At 48.6% G+C, this 21706-nt stretch overlaps 1 protein-coding gene across 4 annotated transcripts in view; it reads left to right on the top strand.

Moving 5' to 3' along the window:
* The window catches only part of TANC1 (tetratricopeptide repeat, ankyrin repeat and coiled-coil containing 1), a 2406012-nt gene that overhangs the window by 2330705 nt on the left and 53601 nt on the right, over positions 1-21706 (top strand). For all 4 annotated transcript variants that reach the window (XM_069616378.1, XM_069616375.1, XM_069616376.1 and 1 more), the window contains 2 exons: positions 3027-3173; positions 5004-5104. In XM_069616378.1, the coding sequence (XP_069472479.1) occupies positions 3027-3173; positions 5004-5104 (248 nt within the window). The remainder of the gene's footprint in view (positions 1-3026; positions 3174-5003; positions 5105-21706) is intronic.

Genomic DNA, 21706 nt, shown 5'->3' with positions numbered 1-21706 from the left:
TTTGTGAACTTTGGTCCTGTGAACCATGGGAAGGTCTTGTCCAAGGCTTCCATCTGAAGGTGGCTCTCCGGCTGCATCACGCTCTGTCATCGGTTGGCGAACTGACCGCTGCCCAGCCGTCCGAGAGCCTACTCCACCGGAGCGATTGCTGTGACAACGGCGTTCCTGTCTGGTGTGCCCCTGCTGGACATCTGCAGGGGGGCTGCTGCGTGGAGGTCTATGCACACCTACATGAAGTTCTACTGCGTCGACATGGATTCAAGAGAGGAGTCCAGAGTCTGCCAAACAGTGCTACGCAACCTGTTTGCTTGAGAAGATCCTGTTCCAGAGGTAAGAGTAATTGCTTCTGTTAAGCCTTGCCACCCCGCATGGTTGTGTAATGTTGTACTGCTATGTATTCTTTATTCATGAGCATGTGAATTCATGCCAGACCCCATGCTGGAGAAGGATCAAGTTACTTACCTGTAACTATTCTTCTCCAGCATGGGTCTGGCATGGATTCACCTGCAAACCCTCCCTCCTACCCCTCTGCGGCTCTTATTGGCCATACCGCCACTTTACGTGCTTACCAAATCTGAAGATGGCTGCCGGAGGGGGGGCTTAGGGAGAGGACTCTCATTTGCAGTGGCCAGTTTGACCCAGAGTACAGTGATTGGTTTAGAGAAGAAAGAAATACAGTTTGTAAGTGAAAGTGAAACTGTTTTTTCTTTTACCGAGGATTCCCGGCCTGACGACTGGGAATATTCACGAGCATGTGAATCCATGACAGACCCATGCTGGAGAACAATAGTTACAGGTAAGTAACTTATTCCATATATATTAACAAAAGAGATTTAACATTTCACTTGAAGTCATTTGTTTTTTTTTTAAACAAAACAATAAAGAGAGTGGGTAAAACGCTGCTATTAGCACAAAGTGTGTACATTCTTTGTGAGCAGAGACACCAAGCTAAGGAATGCAGCTAGTCTCTGTACAATCACCCTTGCACACTGCGTAATACACATCACCCAAGAACACCACACACATTCCTCTCGCCTCCAAGTAAAGCCAAAGTCAAGTGCTCTTCTTCAGCAGCATAGCTATAAAGCACTGCTATAAGTGCAGGGAGTGCCCAGCTGATATAAAGTGCTGCTAGCAACACAGCCACTGCCCGGTCACCTCCCAAACCACTCAAAAGATAGGTACAAGATATCCCTTCAGTAGGAACATAGTGGAAAGGGAGAGAAAATGTGCCTCCAGACTTGGAATTTACTGTGTGGCTAGGGGTAAGTTTAAATGTCATTTTCATAATTCCCACATAGCCCTCTCATGGTTTTCCAATGCCCTAGTCTGAAAACATACAAAGTGACAATTTCAAAATGAGCTTTTAGAAGTCCAACAAAACGAGGATAGGATTAATTTGGGAGATCAATAAATAAATGTACCCTGGCAGCACTGTTTATTTTTGTGGGCAGCTTGCCTGTAAGCCTGCAAAAATGTGCTTGTATCAATTCAAACGAAGTGCCCAATGCATTCTTCGACTCGGGCTTTCAAAAAACACATGGGCCCAATTGGTACAAAGTGCATGGATTCTCTGTGATTAGAAACACCAGGCCAAGTAATGCAGCTCATCATCACCCAGGAGCACAGCAAAATGAACATCACCCCAAAACAGAACAAACATAGCTATTGCCTCTTAGTAAAGTCAGGGACGAGTGCCCTTCTTAAGCAGTATAGATATAAAGCGCTGCTATCAAAACAAATAAAACTATATAAATGTGAATAAACACAAATAATTGAATAAAGCATTTTGATTCATAAGTCAATCTTTGGGACAAATAATTACATACAACTCATAAAGCTCACTTTTTTTCATTCAATCCATCAGTCCAAAAGGGACCATAAATGATCAATCAAAAATTAATTCTTTTAATGGTTTGGCGAAAATCATTCTGCTTCTTTTCCTGTTCAGTGCTGCATAGTTCCTAAATCTACCTGCCTCTACTCTTCACCCTTTACAACTTATCCCAAACAGGACTGCAAGACTTGTCTTTGGCTCAAGCCCAATGATCGTATCTCTTCAGCTCTGAAATGTCTCCACTGGCTCGCTGTGGCTGCAAGGATCAAGTTCAAGACCCCTTGCATCGTCCACAGGGCTTTCTGGGGCTGGAGACCGCACTACCTCCAGCTTTCTCTTCCTAAGCATCTTCCTTCTCGAGCCCTCCGCTCATCCACTTCCAACTCTGAGGGTCAGACGCTTCTCCAGGCGGCAGAGAGTGGGGGGTAGGTCTCGTTCCTTGGCTGGGGCCTCCCTCTGGAACAACCTCCCTGCCTCTCTCAAACTTGAGCAGGACCACCTCCTGGATCCGGAAACAACTCAAGACCTTCTTTTTTGCTTCCGCTTTCTCTCTCCCTCTACCTTGATGATTCTCTGACTGCTCTGCACACTGGTCACCTAGCCACCCACTGAACTTTGGGTCCAGGTTCCTGCATGCCCAGTTGCCCTTGCACTGCCTCTGGGCCTCCCTGCACTTACGGACCAGTATCTGCAACCCTACAGTCCCCCGATTCTCTGCACTTATGAGCCACTTACTGGCAGCACATATGAGCTCCCCCCCCCCCCTCCCCCGGTACTTCTCCAGCTCTCTCTCCGACCCCCCCCGCACTTGCATGATCTGAATACCACAAGGCCTAGTAATATTGTTGTTTTGTCCTCCCCTTTGTCTTGTCGCGCCTAGAAACACTTGTGTACAGGCGCGTTATAAATTACTTAACATATATCATATCATTGTTATCAAAACATACATCATTTGATTTTGTCCAGTACATATTGTGTTTGTGTGGCGGTGGCAATATTTCTGGTATTGCAAGTATCGTTTATGAATCTGGGCTCATCTATTGTATCATGGGTATTTTGTGGTCCTTTTTTGGGCAGAACATGTGATGATATAAGCAATTTGTTAAGCCCTACATGCCAACACAATGTCAGCCTTTAAAGTCATCGCTTGCAATGTTTGCTAAGTTCATGCTTTTTATCTGGCTACTAGAAAGGGAAGATGAAGGAAGCGGCTCAGAGATACCAGTACGCCCTTAGAAAGTTTCCACGCGAAGGAGTTGGAGAAGAAATCTATGCTTTCAATGAACTGCGAGTTTCTCTGTTTTTGAACCTGTCACGATGTCGCAGAAAGACAAATGTGAGTTATAGACTAAATTACGCTGGCATATTTTAAGTACAGAAATGTAAAGAAAATCGTGCACCCCTTGCCCCCACCCCAAAGTGGTTATTTTAACTGATGTTTTACTTTATTACATTTGAATACATTCACTTTGAATGCATATAAATTATCCACTAAACAGCCTCTTGTCCATAATGGTTTTTTTCTCCAAATTTTAATCACGTGCTGTCACAATAGCATCTTAAGATATTGCCTAGGTGTATAGAGGATTATAGCTCACCATGGAAGTATTAAGCATGGTTGTGCATGATAAAAGTTGCAAAATATTGGCACACCTCCTTTTTGTTGACTGCTTGGTGAATTAAGGTGCTAAGCTTTGTCCGTGCAAAGATAGTAAAATGATTTTATTTTTAAGTGACGTGCAACAGCTCCAGATGTACATCCTAAGATACTAGTTTTTGTTGCAGGAGGTGCCCAACCTGGATATGATGCATACACCAGATTTGTATTTGTATTTATTAATTTTTATATAGCACTTTACATCACAACAACAAAATTACAATAGAAGCATGTATATCAAACTAGAATCAAACAATCAATAACATTATGCACAACAATTAGCTGAGGACAAGGAATGAGAGAAATGGAGGAAAGTAAGAATGGAGTGAAATGAAGGTCAGGAAGGAGGATGAAGAAGAGATTTTAAGGAGGAGTGGAAGGAAGGGTAGGAGGAGATAGAACGGATATGGAGAGGTAGGGAGTTCCAATGTAGGGGGCGAGGAGCTGAAAGGAACGGAAGCGGGAAGGGCCACAGGGTGGTGGAGGATCTGAGAGGAGGAATAGGTCAACAGAACGGAGAGGACGAGAGGGAGTATAGAAAGAGAGGAGGGTGGAGCGGTAGGGAGGGGCAAGGTCATGAAGAGATTTAAAAACAATGCAGAGAAAGTTGAATTTAAGTTGGGAATGAAAGGGAAGCCAGCCAAGAGAAGAGAGCGAAGAGGAGAATGGAATGAAGAGGGGAGAGAAAGCAAAGCGTACGGATAGCAGAGTGATAGAGGGATTTGAGGGGAGCAAGATAAGAGGCAGGGAGGCCGAAGAGGAGAGAAGAACAGTAGAATAGATGGGAAAAGATGAGGGATGAGATTAAGAGTTTGGTAGCGTGGAAGGTGAGGGAAGATCGGATTTTACAAACATTGAAGAGGTGATAGCGGCAGGCTCGTGAGGTTAATGAAATGTGAAGCATAAATGAGTGGCTAGAGTCGAAGTAGAGGCCAAGGTTACGAGCAGAGGATGAGAAGGAAAGATTGGAGGATGGAAGGAGGAAGTGTGTTGGCAGGGAAGAATAAGACTTCGGTCTTATCAGTGTTGGGGAAGAGAAAGTGGGAAGACATCCAGTTTTCGATAGCTGTGAGACAAGAGGAGAGTTTGAGGTGGATGTCAGGAGTGAAGGAGCAGAAGGAGAGGTAAAGTTGGGGTTCGTCAGCATTGGAGTGGTGAGAGATATCGAAAGAATGTACTGCTGTGTCTCATTATGAGGGACAGGCCTAGGTATGGGATATTAGTTTCCCACTGTAAGACCTGGGTTGTCCCACGTTTAGTTTTAGTATACTAACAATTCAGTTCACCTTAAAGCTGTTTTTGCTTTGCTGCCTTTTGTTGCATCTTCGTTTTTGTGAAGTACTTTACAAGGCTAATGATCCTTCTTGTTAGTCTCCATGTCCAAAGACGGCATTTGTTTTACATTGAGTGATGGGTGGGGTGGTATTAATCACTGTGATTGTGTCATGTGGGTGTTTTGTGCTTATGTCACAATTAGCTTTTCTTTCCTTTCATTTGTAAACGGATTAGGATTTTGGCATGGCAGAGGAATTCGCTACCAAAGCACTTGAACTGAAATCCACTTCCTATGAAGCTTATTACGCCAGAGCACGAGCCAAGAGAAGTAGCAGGTATAGCATAACTCTGAATTCTAGAACTACTGCTTTGATGCAAGCATTTTCTCATTGGAACACAGTCTGCCATGTTGTAAATACATTATATAAAGTAGAAAGGGATAATTGCTAGACAACAGCATTTTATAAAATGAATATATAACTAAAAATAAGTCTGTGATATTAACCAATCAAGGTAAATGAATTGAGTGCACTACATTTAAACTAGTGGGTATGTTGTCAAGAAGCTGATGGGGTCTAGTGCTTCCCAGCAACAGGTTCAATTTTAATAGGTAACCTCCAGCTCATAGTATAGTGTGTCTCCTGGCTTGCATTAACGGTCACAACAAACCAGTCTACTTCTTTGCTGTTTATATGTAGCTGCCCATTACTGGTTAAATGGTGAAGTGTGTTTACTGTTTAAATAGCATACAGGTAATGTAATACACAGTGTTCAGGATTAACCAAGGAATAGACATTCACAGCACCAGCAAAATCATTCTTTAAAATGCACACTGGCATATGAAAAGTCCCCATAGGTGATGCTTCTTAGAGGTAAGATAACTGGAAGCAAAGTGGCTTTCAATTTTAAAAACCATTGGAAACCGAATGACATCTGTCGAGGGTGTGAAAGATTGGACTTTATTTTTATAAAGAAAATCATGTGTTAATTCTGTTTCTGAAAGGGTGGCCTGCTAATCAGACCCTTCTTTCATAAAAAGCTCCATGCCAAAAGCATAGTGTGCCCATGTACCTTTGCTGCAACAGTCTCCTGACATCTAGAGCCCCTGCTCTACAGTGGCACATAGCAGTATCACATGTACGTTCCTGACACCAAGTCCATTTAGACAGAAGTAGCATTTTAACTTCTGCACTCCTGAATTACAATGAAATAACTATTGCTTTTCAGTCTGTTGGAAGGCTAATCTCTATGACTAAGCCATATCTAGTTTATGGTATGGTGACAACTAAGAGCACACAGTTATTAAAAGCCACACCATGTCAATATTCTGTTAAATGTGTGAGCTATGGTCAGTGATATCAAGGCGATGTATATTCATGGCTAGCCTGGCGGTCACTACTGCTCCTTTGATTCCCCACGAGGAAGGGTAAAACCTCCCCTCAGGGCAAAGGAGCTCTTAACCGGAGAACTCATGGGAACCCGGCATCAAAGGGGTACTATTATAACAAAGGCCAGCCTCGCACCACGGTGATGTAATAAGGCAAGGGTCACTTGTTACAGCAACAGGGATTTGGACCCTTTACAGCAAGCTGTTGTCGAATCCCCTGTGACAATTTGCCTTTATAGGGGAAGGGGTCTCCCACTCCCTCTTCATAACATTCCTTGTTGGACCCAAGAAGAATCATCTCTGGACTCATGTTGAAAGGGTAGTCCCTTCCAAAATTCTCTGCCATAGAGGTAAAGAAAAGTGCTATCGAAGGCAGGGGAAATCCCTAACCATCCCTAGGGCATATTGAGGGTGAACATCAGTGGACTAAGGGCTCACTGATTCCTGCACTGGTATTGGGATGCTATCACTGGAAGTGAAGAAACCTCTATAGGTGCCAGCCAAGTGCCCTGGATGGGAGTGCATCAGAAGACTTACCTTGGCCTTTAAACCACTGGATTAGGACTCCCAGCAACCAGAAAGTCCAAGAGCATTTGGAATCTTGTTTGCATTGCTTCGAACAGCATTCAACACCCTTTGAACCAACAGAGGACCCATGAGGCTGCTTTTGGCATTTTACGACTTTGAACTGCTCTCCTGCATCTGCAAACCGGCTAAAGGCTGCATTGCACCTGCAGCACTCATCTGGGACGCTGGCTCACTGCTGTAAAACTCGCCACTTCTTCAAGCACCGCATTGAACGAACGGGAACTCACCTCAACTTGAACCGCTGGAGGCCACCATGTCACACGCTAACTCGACCAAGCTGTAACATCATCTTGAACCAACTCGACTACCGATCGAAATCTGTTGAACCCTTTAAACCACATTGCATCAAATGCTGACATTTTGATGTCCACTCGCCACCTGTACCAACTCGACTCACTGCATCACAAACCCGGTTCGGCTACAGCGAACCCGCAGAGAGACCGGGTCTGACGCTGTCGAACCACCTAAGTAAAAGGTACTGTCACCTCGTCCACTTTTATGGCCCATATTGACTTATAAGACCCTTTTCTTTTTTTAAAAAAAAAATCTTTATTTGGAACCTTGCACATTTTCAAGCGTAGTCAAATACCACACAACTGTGCAGACATAATCCTGTCTGATGCAGGTGATTTTACAATACAGTAACAAAATAAAAACCACCCGCTCCTCCCCAGGCAAAGTGTCATGCTTTCTTTATCACGGTATATCTTGGGACATCCGGTTACCTTCTAATATCAGCACATGTTTATAAAGTCTGTGTGTCTCCCTCGTTCGAGGTACGGGTGATCATCCTTAGTCGGCCTGTTCCTGCCTCAGTACTTTACCCTTCCCCACTGTCTAACACCTCCTGGATAGGGTCTGCCTTGTGCTGTGGTTTGTTTTTGCTAAGGAATGGAGCCCATTCCCATTCCCTTTCCCTTGCGGGATGCCGATCATGTAGAGCTCCCGTGAGGTTCTCCATTTCCTACATTTTCATTGCTTTGTGGGCCCACATCGCCTCATTTGGTTGATCCTGACATTTCCACCTGATTACCATGCATACCATAGCTGCCAGAAGCAGGAAATGTGGCATATGTGGGAGACGTGACCAATCCTCTTCCCCTTCATCAATACCAAACAGTACCAGCAATGGGACCACAGTTCTTTGTATTTGCTCTAGCGCTGTAATCCATCCCAACACCTCTTTCCAGTAACACTGAAACCTGGGGCATGACCACAACATATGCCAATAGTCTGGACTCTTTCCACATCCCCTCCGGCAGGTTGGGTCCACCCCGGCGTACCATTTTTGACAAGCGCACCTGGGCGTTTTGCCATCTGTACAGGAGTTTCACCCCATGGGACTTATATTGGCATGCGATTGAGGTTCTGTGTGCATTCTTACAGATGCGTTCCCATTGTTTTTCACTAAACTCCCTCCCCAGATCCTTTTCCCATTTCATTTTTAAGGCTCTCGTCCCCTCCCCCACCAGCAAGGCTCTATAAATGGCAGAGAGCAATCCCTTCGTTGAGGTTGCCTCACTAAGAATGGATTCTGTTGCCGTCAGGCCCCCTTGAACACCTTCCTTCTATTTCTCGGACATCAGCACCCCATTCAACTGTATATATTCAAAGACAGAGAGTGTCTCCAAGTGAAGCCCATCCTGGCGTTCCTCACAAGTTATGAAGGTGTCCCCCTTGACCACCTGTCCCACCCTCTCCAGGCCAGCCTCGAACTGTTTTTGAAACCTCAGTGGCTCTTGAATGTCATCCGTGATTGTGGGGGGGGGGGCATATATGGATGAGAGGTGACAGCATCATTATGACACCCCTCATCTCTGTCTTCACCCACCAAAGTCTCCATAGCGAGCCTAGCACTCTATGCTGAAGCACCTTGCGGGGGACTTCTGCCTTGGATGCCCACAGCCATTCCCCAACTATCACTGGTCTCATCAAGTGGTTCTCAATTCCTACCCACTGCTTGTCCCGCTCCCCTCTCAGGTGTGGCACCAATGCCTGGAATTGCACAGCCCTGTAGTACTCCTACATATTGGGCAGTCCCACCCCTCCTCTTTCCTTGGGTTGTATCAGTCTTGTGTATGCCACCCTGGGCTTCTGCCACTGCCACAAGAAGTGATTTATCCAGAGCTTAAGCTCTGAGAAGTGCTCCCTCGGCATATCGATGGGGAGCATATGTTATAGGTACAATATTTTCGGGAGCAGCGTCATTTTGATCATGTTTAGACGCCCTAGCCACAACAGGGTCATGTCTGACCACCTGTCCAGTCCCCTAAAGAGGGTCTTGAGGAGCGTGAAGAAGTTGATCCAATACAGATCTATGGTGTCCCTAGGTACCTTTCTACCCAGGTACTTTATAGCTGTCTCATCGACCAGGATTCCCAGACTTCGAAGATCATCCCCTACCTCCCCCCCTTCTCTACAGTATGGGAATAGGACCGACTTGTCATCGTTCACTTTCAGGCCCTCTACCCGCCTATAGTCCCCTAGCACCTGCAGGGTGGCCGGGACTGAGACCGTGGGTTCCCCAGGTAGAGGAGCATATCGTCGTATCATCCTTTCTAATCTGGGCACCTAAGGGTTCAATAGATAACGCGATGAGCTGGGTGAAAGTGGGCATCCCTGTCTTGTTCCTCTCCTGAAGGCAAAATCCCTAGACGCCCTACCATTGACTACCACACTAGCAGTTGGATTTGTGTAGACTGCCCGTTACCCCCACAAGGAATCAGTTCCCGAATCCCTGCTCCCTCAGAACCTCGAATAGAAAACTCCACTCCACTCTATCCAACGCCTTTTCGGCGTCTAGACTCACCAGCATGCGATTGCTTCCATCCATGCGGGAGTGTTCCATCCGGTCAAGTGTCTTCCTCATGGCGTCACTCCCTTGCCTACCCATGATAAATCCGACCTGATCCGACTGGATCAGGCGGGGCAGCACCCTCCATTTGCGTCGCCAGCGTCCTTGTGAAGATCTTTTTATTGAGGTTCATCAGAGCTATTGGGCGATATGATTTACAGCTGCAGGGATCTTTCCCCTCTGTGGGGATTACTGAGATTATTGCTCTGTTAAGAGGGTGGCGCTACACCTGATAATATGGCTGTATAATTGAGTCAGTCGTGCGACCAGGATTCTCGCAAATTTCTTATAGAAACTCACTGTGTATCCATCTTCCCTAAGAGCCTTACCACTAGGTAATCTGCTCACCGCTACCTGCAACGCTTCCTCTGTGATCGAAGCTTTTATAGAGACAATCTCGTTGTTAAGGAGAATTCTCATTCTATGGCTAATTTCCCTTACTTAGTGAGTCCCTCAGCAGCTTTGCTGGATTTCTGGAGTTTGTCTTTTCCACTGGGTAAGAGTGTGAGCTTTTCCCGCACTCTTACCTGTGTTTTGCCATGTGTATGTCATCTGTTTTTGTGATTGTGGACTCTGGAGTACACCACTTCAGTAGCCCCACTCTTTTGTGTGTTACACAGCACCTTCAGTGCAGTGACACAGAGTGTCTTTTGGACTTCCCACCAACTCCATTTCTGTAGCGGACTACAGTCCCCCAGAAAAGGGTAAAGTTGCCATTAATTTTACATAGTCATTTAACCACAGATCCAGTACACCCCATCTTACATGGAGTATTGGAAAGGGTTAATCCTTAGCCCTTTTTTATCTGTACCTCCTGGAGCACTGTTTTGCTCTTTTATCATTTAGACTTGGCTGGTGGCAATGGTATCTACCCTAACTTTTCTACCGCGATTATACTATATAAACGTGGAATGGTTTTAGGCTATTATATTAGCCCCGAACATAAACCTGCTTGACCAAATACTTTTTCTTTTGGCTCCGGTCGGGTTTATGCGCCATTTCTTTTTGTTAAAGTCCTTCTTGTGTTTTACTTTGCGCAGCAAACCAGATTTGCCTTGTTTGTTTTCCGTCTTTTGGCAGGCTTCTGCCAAAAAGCCCTCCTCTGGGCGCCTGGGTGTCTAGGTGGGCTGGATGTGAGGGAGGGGTGTAGTCACTCCCGGCACAGGGTATCCTAGGAAACCCAAGTCGCACTTTGCCATGATTGGCTGAGGTGGTTGTCCGGGCCGGACAACCCCCCTGCTGCGTGATTGACAGCCAGGCTGTGTGAATGGGGGATTTTCACATAAAAGGCAGGACTCTTGGGCTGGAAGTCAGAGTCGCCACTGGAACTACAAGGAACCGAAGAGAAGTGGAGAAGAAGACGGCTGCTGCAACTACCCTGTCCCGGTGAAGCCCTGCTGCAGTCCTGAGCTATCTACCCTTCGACGACCAGAGAAGATCCAGTCCGGAGTCTTCTTCCCTTGAGCCTGGTGGGGTCAACCAGCTCATCTTCCACAGCCAGAGGATCCTCTTCCTGGTTGAAATCGCTTCACACTTCTGTAGTAGCCATCTGAAGAGCCTCTCCTGTTTTATAGGAGCACACCTTTTATTCACTGTCGCTGCTGCTGGCTTCATCCCTTAGTAGTGAAGGCCCCTCCAGACGTCCTCCTTCTTGTCTCCACGACTGAAGCTCCAGGAACCGTGGGTCTGCAGGAAACTACTAGGAACAACTACCGTGGCACCAGCTTCTTCATTGAATCAGGTACTGTGTCCAGCTTCGAGGAATTAGGGTGAATCCCTTCTCTCCTCATCCAAGGCTTGCCCTTGTGTTCCCTCCTTCTTATAACTTATGCTTCCTCTGTTGACAATATCCAAGTACTCCTGGCAACATTGAATCTTGAACTATCTGACTGTGTGATCCTCGACAACAGGAACCCGGTTCCACTTCACACTGGCTCCAGCCTATTGACTTTTGTTTTCCTGTCAGCAAGTGTTCTCTGATTCTGTCTGCCTTGACAAAAGTATTGCCTATGATTTTTGCCCCAAACTCTCTTTGGTTAACTCAGGTGCTAAGTGTGTTTTTGCCCCGGTAACATTTCTTTCCGCGGATACGCGTATCTTTCGTAAGACCAAACTGTCATTACTGTCAAAAAGTGATCGCATATGTATTCCCGGTAATGTCTTTTGTTTCACAACACCGGTCTGTTAAAACACAGGGTACTTACCTTGAGTTGTTCAGTGCCAAGAGAATTGGTTGTGTGTAGTGTGTTTTTGTGTGGTTTTAATTTAATAGAAGTGAAAAGTTTTACCAACAGATGGTTTAGAAACAAATGTACTTTTACTTTTCAACCAAAATCCTTGAGTCAGTATTTGCTTGAATCACAGTAATTGTTGTCCTTTGTGTAATCTCTACTACTGCTCATTTGCTCTTGAGATAAGTCTGGCTGCTCCGCTACTGCTACCACTTGTACATAGTAGTACAGGCTTGTACCAAAGGTGAACTTGTACTACCACTTGTGGTCTTAATTGTGTGTAATGGTCCCTAAGGGCACTGCACAGGATTCTGCCTAACACTTGTCTTCTCTGAGCTTCTTCAAACCCAGCCCCCCACATATTTCACCTACTCCACCTGTTCTATGCCCCCACCCCCTGGTATATAGCTCCCTGTAGTAGTGCGCAAAGCACTCCGTAATCTTACCCAGGGCTGTTTCCATCCTCCCACCCTCCTCTCTAATCCCTTCGGCCCATCTCTCGGCCCTCTGCACTCTCAATTTAGCCGCCAACAGGGAGTCTGCCTTAACCCTTTCTCGTAAAACTTCTGTTTTAAGAAATGTCAGCTTCCAAATCTCCCATTCTCATCGCCTTCAATTCTTTTTTAAAGATTTTTATTTTAACTTCTTTTTTTATTAATGTTCATAAACTTACATTGTAAAAATTCAATTAACATTATCGCCTTCAATTCTAACCTTTTCTGCTGCCGTATCTGTTTATTCATATCTCTCCTCTCTATGCATGCTTTATTCTAGGCTGATAATTTCCCTGCGCAGTCTTTCCTCTAGCAGTTTGTGCTCCTTTTTCCTTCTAGCCTCCTTGCTAATCAGGTGACACCTCGATGTTGCTTGTCCCGCCTCCCATAGCGTGTTATAGTCCTTCTCCCCGGTATCTTTTATCTGAAAGTATTCTTCTACCACTGTGGGGAACTGTGCTGTGAAATGCGTGTCCCTCCATAAGGAGTAGTTGCCTCTCCACCGATCCAACACTGCAATGTTCATGGTCATCCCCAGCATGTCATGGTCCAACCATCCCACCGGGCGAATCTCGCATTGATACACCCTAGAGGCTTGCTCCCAGTCCATTAATAAGTAATCTATACCTGTGTAGGTATCGTGAGGTTTTGAGTAAAATGTAAACCCTCTCTGCCCCGGGTGCAAAGCTCTCCAGACATCTGTGAGTCCCCTATCAGCCAGAGCCCGTCCAAATGCATCCTCATGGGCCCTCCCATTTTCTGCTGGTCCCCGCCCTGTGGAGAGTCTATCCCATTGCGCGTACGCCCAGGAGTTGAAGTCTCCCCCTATTATTACCATGCTGCTCTTCATGCCCAGAATTCTATCTAGCACTTGCGTGTAGAAGGCCTTCTGACCATGGTTGGGAACATACACCGAGACCAACACCATCCACGTTCCTTTTGTTTGGCCATGTACAATGAGGAGTGTTCTCTCCAATAGTGCCAACACTTGCTTGTGAGCCATACATGGATGTTTATGCATGAGTATGCCCACTCCCCCTTCTTAACTACGTTGGATGCCCAATTCACCTGCCCTATCCCCTTCCCCTTGGAGGTCTTTCCTTTCCTCCCTCAGGTGTATCTCTTACAGGAAAATTACATCTAGGCTAGATCTCTGAAACTCCCTCACCACCAAGGATCTTTTCATGGGTGAGTTAAGGCCCTTAACATTGAGAGTTCCCACTTGCAGCCTGGATTCACCCCTCTTCCCGTCCGTCATCCCTGTCATGGAGGTCCTCCGCTCCTTGCTGTGGCTCTCCATCCCTTGACTGCTTCCTCTTCTGTATTTCGTCCCATGTCACCTCTGCCAGTGTGCATGGTTAACCCTTCTGCCCTCTCCCCACTATTTCCCTAAAATAACCTCTAACAAAAACAGTATAACCATAACTCTCCTTTTGAACCCCCCCCCCATTGAGACTCACCCCTTTGTTATCGAGGGCCACTTGAGAAGCCCCAAACCGCTGGGACTCACAGTCTGTGCACTGCAGCCTGCAGTGCTTGCTGATCAGGTGTGTAGCTTAGTCTTTTACATCCCCCCATGTCTTTCAGGGGTGCTTAGTTGGGGAGGCACTGTTCAGCTTCATATACTTCCTGCCCACCTTGCTCCTGAGTCTTGAGGGACCCTCTGAGGGTCCCAGGCCCCTTAGCTCCCTGCCACTCGGACCTGGGACCCAGTGGCAGGGAGCCACTCCTCGGAGTCTGGCGCCTTCTCCAGGTGCCTCAGTACCTGTTACACTTCCTTTCCGCTCACCACTCTGTAATCCTCTGCCCCCACCTCGAACTGCAGGGCAAATTTGTAATTCTCCAGCATGGGGTCTGGCATGGATTCACATGCTCATGAATATTCCCCGTCGTCAGGCTGGGAATCCTCGGTAAAGAAAAAATCAGTTTCAGTTTCGTTTCTGAACTGTCTTTCTACTAGTAACCAATCACTGGTCTCTGGGTCATACTGCCCCCAGCCATTGACTGCCCTCTACCTAAGCCCCTCCTCCAGCAGCCATCTTCAGATTTCTACTGCACGTTCAAGTGTTGGGAGTCCTCGTGCTATAGCTCTCGAGCTTCTACTGCGTTTTGCGATTTTTCAAAGAGTTTAATCTCATTTTATTCAGTCAATCGAGCCTCAAGCTCCACCGATTCTACTTCCGATCAACGAGGACCCGTTTTGGAATTTCTACGCCCCTCAAGGGCAAAGTTTTCGTCGAGTTTTGCTTCTTGGAGGATTCCGGAAGATCTTTGAGGCCTACCCCGCGTGGACATGGCCCAAGAGAAAGGAAACACGACGACCGGATCCAAGCTTTTCAGGAACTGCCCTGGCTGCAGATTACAAAATGTCTTCAAGGAGGATGAGCATTTTCAATGCCTCTACTGCCTTCACAAAGACAAAATGCACGTGGAGAAGGACTGTGCGTTTTGCAAGAACATGTCCGAACGGATCATGAAGGATCGTTGTACCCGCCTCACCAACTGGCTGGAGGGGAAGAGCCCAGCATCAGGTGAGAAGAAGAGGAAGTCCGAGCGGTCTTCTAAGACCTTTGAGGGCGCCCCGGCGACGGGGGCCCAACAAAAGGCAAAGCACTGCGAGTCTGTGGGCATCGGGTGCGCCGATCTGTCAGGCTCCGCAGCTGCCAAGCAGGGCGCATTATCACCGACGCCATCAACCACGAGCCAACACTCTGGCTCGGGGAAGAGGAAGTCGGAGAACCCAGGTAAGCTTCGGGAGAAGCCCCGGTTGATCCCGACAGAGACAAACAAGGGGGAGCGAGGCGGTGACCCTCCCCCCAGGGTGAAAGCCTCAGGCGCGCCCAAGGTCGTGAAGGCCCTGATTCACCCGGTTAAGGCCTCTGTCGAGGGAGTCGTGGCGGCCCTGGCGAAGCCTGCGGAGGCTACCCCAGTGGAGACGACTTCGGGGGCCTAGAGTTTCCCTGCCACCCCGGAGGGAATCATCTTTTCAGCCCATCGATAAGACCCCCGTGAAACCCCTGGCGGAAAAAGAGGGGGGGGCCTGGTGGCCATTAGACACAGATTCCATCTCTGAAGAGGAGCTGGCTGGCGTCGCAAAGATCCTGAACAAGAAGTTCGAGGAGGTCTGGTCCTACGGGAGGGATCGCGATGAGGCGGACGAAGAAAGCGACGGTGTTGCCGGACGGGGAACCGCGCGCTGTGGAGGGGACAAAGGATCGTCAACCGTTGCTTCCGTCGCAGCCGGTGCTGACGCCGCAAGGCAACTCAGGAGCGATCTTGATGGCGATTCAGGCCTTGTGTAAAGAGATGAGGACAAGGTTGCCCTTAACCCTAACGGACGACCCAGCGGAGCCTGGACCATCAGAAAGTCCACCAAGCAAGTGGAGGAGAACTCACCCCCCTCCCTTCCAGCCTGCACGGCCTTCACAGCCTTCCTCTCCTTCCCCTGTCCCGAGGGATGAAACGGGAACGGAGACGGCGACGACAGGGACGGATGGCGACAACGGTGGTGACGACGGGATGGAACTTCCTTCACCACCACCTCAGGCCTCCCCGCCCGACGAAATTTGCTCCTTCCACGCCACGATCTCCAGGGCATGCAAGCTTTTCCAGCTCTGCTCGAAGAGCAGAAGAAGGAAGGATTCCTCTACCAACGGCGTGAGGCCAAGAGGAAGATGGTCCTCTCCGTTCCATTACTGGACGACATCTGGGACGAGGGGCTGACGCTCCTGAAGAACCTGTCCACGGCTCCTGCTAAGAGAGCCCGGTACGTACCAGGTCCCAGATTCCGCCCCCATGTGCCTTAGAGCTCAGCCGTCCCCGGATTCGGTCGTCTCGGCGGCGGCCAAGAAGAAAGCGGCGGGGGCGACGGCTTGAACTTCGACTTCCCCACTGGACAGCGAGGGGTAGAAACTGGACGCCATGGGACGGCGGGTCATCTCGTCTGCGTCGACGACGATTAAAGCGGCCAATGCACTTGCGATTGTGGCACGCTACGACAGGGAGCTGTGGTTTCTCCAGCATTGGATCTTTCATGGATTTGCATGCTTAGAATATTCCCCGTCGTCAGACTGGGAACCCTCGGTACACTTATAAAGCCGTTTTTCCATAGGAAAACTTCAACACTTTTGTGTCCTATCCACCTCGTTTTTGGGCTGCTCACGCATGCCCCAATAGGACGTAGCGGTATAAATGCCCCGCCCCCGCGGCTCCCTTCAGATTTCAACCGTCTTCCAAAGTAGTGGGATCACCTTGCGTCATCTACTATTTTGTCAAGGTTGTTCATTGTGTTTTTTCCTGAGGTCTGGAAAAGCTCTTTTCCGCCTGTGCGCTATATGTGGGCTGAAGAAAGTGTATGAGGGGGATGGACATATGGACTGCATATATTGTCTACACCCTCACCACTCGGCAGACAAGTGCGACATATGTAAGGGCTTCTCCCAAAAGACTCTTAAAGACCGGAGTCAGCGGTTGGTGGCCTGGTTGAGCGATGGAGTGGGTGCGTACCCGCCTTCGGAGGTAGGCTCCACGCGCAGCGTGGCCTCTGCATCAAAATCCTATGGGGCCCCCCGCCGTTCGGCATAGGCTGAACCCCGGGTGAAGAAACCACGCCCCGCAGAGAAGGGGTCTTCGGGAAGCCATTCCGCAAGGGAATCTTCACTGAAGAAAACCTCATCATCATCGTCAAAAAAGGAGAGAAAGGAGAAGTCGAGAGTCTGCGAAACACAGGTGAAGTTCAAAAAAGGCGGGAATGCCTCAGGGAGCTGCGCAGATACCTCCGTCGTCGACGGGAGGGCGATCATCGACTCCCTCACTACCAATGACGCAGTTGGTTTCGTCTGTTATGCCGCAGCTTGTGGCTACGACGACGGCTGGCCCAACTTTAGCCTCGGAGATCCCGCAGGAGGCCTGGCGACCGGAGGTATTCGACCAGGTTTTACCAGAATCCTTGCTGCAACAGGAAGCGGCCTTGTCTGTATCCTCTGTGGACGAGGAGTGTGAGAGGATAGCTGGGCCTGCAGAGCTCGGGTTACAAGGGGTTAGCAAACTGACTCTTTCCAGCGGGACAAATATCCCGGTTACAACCCTGCTTCTTAACCTGCAGTCTGTTCTATCATTGGAGGTTCTATCCACGTTGCAGACCTTGTTAAAGAAATTGGACGAGCAGTTACTTCAAGTGGCAGCTCCGACCATATCGACCCTCGACGAACTTGGCCCTTCCCGTCAGCCAGCTCCGACGGTGTCGACGGCAATACCGGCACGTGAGGACCTCACATGTGCACGCCTGGAGGAAGGAGAGCTGCTGGACTCAGACTCAGACAGAAGGTCCTTATCGGATATTTTGTTATCCCCCTCTAGGGATCCAACCTGGGAGTCGGAGGCAGAGTTCGAAGCCCCAAAGAGCCCAGCTCAGCCATCTCCCCCGGACGACATTGAGTCGTTCCATGCCATGATGAGCAAAGCGTGTAACGAATTTGGATTGGCTCAAGAGGAAGACAAAAAAGACTTTTCTGGGGAAGAGAAGGAGCTCGGTGTTCTCAGTACCCATCCTGGATCATGTGTGGCAGGAGGGTTTACAGACGATGCGTCATCCTTTCTCGGAGCCCGCAATAAAAGGTAGGCTAGAGAAGAAATTTAAGGCTCCAGAATCCACCCCCAAATGTCTATCCTCCCAACCAGCCCCAGAGTCGGTGGTGTCAGCGGCTGTGGCGAGAAAAGCAAGGTCCCAGCACAAATGCACGACTGCTCCGGAGAACGAGGCCAGGAGACAAGATGCCTTTGGCAAGAAGGTGTTGTCGGTGGGTGCAACGACGGTGAAGGTGGCCAACTCTCTGGCTATAATGGCCAGGTATGATAGAGAGATGTGGCACCGGTTGGCACCCATACTAGAACATCTCCCAGAAGAACACAGGAAAGCGGCGATGTTACTCGTCCGAGAGGGTGAAGAGGCCTCAAATCATTCTATAAATATTGCTGTGGACCTCGCAGAATCGGGATTTAAGCAAGTCAACACTGGGGTGGTTCTACGGAGACAAGCGTGGCTTAAATGTACCAACTTTAGACCTGAGGTGCAATACAAGGTGCTGGATATGCCCTTTGAGGGAGACCTTCTGTTCGGCGAAAAGGTGGATGAGGCCTTAAAGGGCATGAAGGAGGACTCTGACACGGCACGTTCTTTGGGTGCCCTCCAGATTGGAAGGAATTTTCATTCTTTTCGCCCCTTTAGGGGAGCATCAGGGAACTCCCGATTCTCAACATCAAGGGAAAGGTCTTTGAATAGGCCGGCATACTCCTCGCAGGGCTTCTCAGGCCACGAAACGACGCCGAGACTACCAGGCCTCCAGGAAGAGGACGGGCTACTCGTCGTTGTCGAAAGATAAGCAGGCCAAAGACCAGAATGACGGGCGTCAGAACGTCCTGGGAGGCGACGAATGGGAGCAAATAACCACAGATCAGTGGGTGCTGGAATCTGTAAGGTTTGGACATTCCTTGCAATTCAAAAGCAACCCTCTGCATGTTCCACCAGCGTTTTTGGCTCAACCCCACCTGAGCGTGTTGCAACAGGAGGTGGTGCTTATGCTACAAAAAGGGGCTATAGAATTTGTTCCTGCATCACAGAGGGGTCAAGGTGTTTATTCCCGATACTTCGTAGTCAAAAAGCCAAACGGAAAATGGTGTCCCATTCTCGACCTTCGCGACCTCAACAAAGCGTTGAAAAGCCTAAAATTCAAGATGCTCACACTCCAGGAAGTGATCCGGTCTGTCCAAGAAGGGGATTTTCTGGCGTCGCTGGACCTTCAAGACGCGTACTTCCACATACCAATGCGTCGACGACACAGAGTTCCTAAGATTTGTGGTAGGACGGACTCACTACCAGTTCACAGTGCTTCCTTTTGGACTAAAATCCTCCCCCAGGACACTCACGAAATGTTTAGCTCCAGTTGCAGCATGGTTGAGAAAGCAAGGCCATCACGTGTACCCGTATCTCGACGACTGGTTGGTGAGGAGATCCTCCCCTATGGCAACTCAAACAAGTTTACATGCCACCATGCAATTTTTACGATGGCTGGGATTTGCAGTAATCTTCGAGAAGTCTTTGTTGACTCCGTCGAGAAGCTTAGTGTTCTTCGGTGCGCAGTTTGAAACCCAGTCAAGGTTGGTGAGGCCATCCGTCGACAGAATCCACAGACTCAATCAGCTAGCAAGTCAGTGGTGGATCAATACCAAAGTATTGGTGAGGAGATATATGTCGATACTGGGCGCTATGGCGTCGTGCATTCCTCTGGTGAACAACTGCCACCTTTTCATGAGGCCAATTCAAGAGTTCCTGGCGGACCGGTGGACCCAGACCCAGGGACTCTGGTCGGACAAACTGGTCGCCGACGGCGACAAGCTCCTACGAGCTCTTCGATGGTGGCAGAGCTTTCAGAACCTATCCAGGGAGGTACCCCTGCAGGAACCAGAATTTCGTGTAACCATAGTGACGGACGCGTCGCTGACGGGTTGGGGAGCACATATGGGCACTCTCCAAACGCAAGGTCGATGGTCGCCGCGGGAATCGCTCCGGCACATCAACGTACTGGAGTTGAAGGCAGTGCGCTGGGCCCTAAAATCTTTTCTACCACACATAAAAGGCTCAGTAGTGAGGATATTGACAGACAAAACGACAGCAATGTTTTACTTGAGAAAACAAGGAGGCACTCGGTCCAGAACCCTTTCCACCGAGGCTCAGAAAGTATGGCAATGGGCACTGAAGCACAATATAACCATCGTAGCTCACCATCTCCCTGGAGTAAGGAACGAGCAAGCGGACTCCCTCAGCAGGAAAATGGACCAAATACATGAATGGGAGATAGACAGTCTTCAGTTATCGAAGATCTTCAAGAAGTGGGGGCAACCTCCTCTGGATCTCTTTGCAACAAAGGAGAACAAGAAGTGCGAACTGTACGCCAGCAGGTGGCCACAGAGGGGCTCGCTGGGGGAGGCGTTCCCCCTCCCGTGGACGGACAAGTTTCTCTACGCCTTTCCCCCGTTTCCTCTCATACGGAGAACCCTGCAATGGATTCGCAGATACAGGTATCGAGTCATCCTAGTGGCTCCATATTGGCAGAGACAGGTGTGGTTTTCCGACCTGCTTCAACTGTCAATAGAGCAGCCGATAACATTTCGGAAAGCCCCGAACCTCCTGTCCCAGGCCAAAGGGACAGTGTGGCATCACGACCCGGGCAGTCTCAACCTCACAGCTTGGCTCCTGACTTTTCTGAGTTTGGTACCCTGAGTATTTCGTCGGATTGCCGGAGACTCCTGCAGGCCACACAGGCTCCTTCCACGAACACGTTGTATGCATGCAAGTGGAGGAGATTCTGTGGGTGGTGTCAAAGTCAGCCGGGATTGCACCCCCTGAATATAACTCCAGAACAGCTTCTCCCATATCTGCTGCATTTGGTGAAGAGCAGATTGTCTTTTTCCTCGATGAAGGTACACCTAGCGGCCATTTCAAGGTTCACGAGGAAAAGGCAGTCGTCTCCCTTGTTTAGTGATAGGCTGATAAAGCACTTCATGAGGGGTCTATTCCGTACATTCCCGCCGATTAAGCGCTTTCCACCAACATGGAGTCTTAACTTGGTGTTAGCGGGGCTAGTGAAAGCTCCCTTTGAACCGATGGCTTCCTCGTCTATGAAGTTCTTATAGTGGAAGTTGGCTTTTCTAATAGCTATTACGTCAGCTCGACGGCTCTCGGAGATGCAAGCATTGGTCATAGATCCGCTGTACTTGAGGTTCTTTAAGGACAAAGTGGTGCTGTCGACTAATCCTCATTTTATTCCAAAAGTTCCTACTGTTTATCATTAACATTGGTCAATTGTTCTACCTACCTTTTTCGCAACTCATCGGCTGCGGAAAAGGCCCTCCATACTTTGGACGTGAAGAGAGCTCTGAAATTTTACCTTCATCGGTCTCAGCAAATCAGGACTACGCAGCAACTGTTTGTGGCTTATGGTCCGTCGACGAGAGGAAAGGCAATCTCAAAACAAGGACTAGCTAGATGGGTCTCGTCAACGATTGCCTTTTGTCACTCTAAGGCGGGAAAACCGCTAGAAGATCGTCCGAGAGCTCATTCCACGAGATCAACTTCATCCTCGGCGGCGCTGTGGGCAGGGATTCCGCTGACAGACATTTGCCAAGCGGCGTCCTGGTCGGTGCCACACACGTTTACCCGCCATTTCTGCCTTGAACAGCAACATGCGGACGATGTGCAGATGGGAAGAGCAGTCTTGCGCCATCTGTTTCAGTGAGGTAAGCCCTGTCCAGGGGAATGAACATATATATATATATATATATATATATATGTGTGTTTATTTATGTGTAGATATGTGTAAAGATAT

This window comes from Ambystoma mexicanum, chromosome 9, assembly GCF_040938575.1.
Source record: "Ambystoma mexicanum isolate Mex_15411 chromosome 9, UKY_AmexF1_1, whole genome shotgun sequence".
NCBI classification, from domain to species: Eukaryota; Metazoa; Chordata; class Amphibia; order Caudata; family Ambystomatidae; genus Ambystoma; species Ambystoma mexicanum.
The sequence above is the reverse complement of the archived record's forward strand: the minus strand, read 5'-3'. Positions and strand labels throughout refer to the sequence as shown.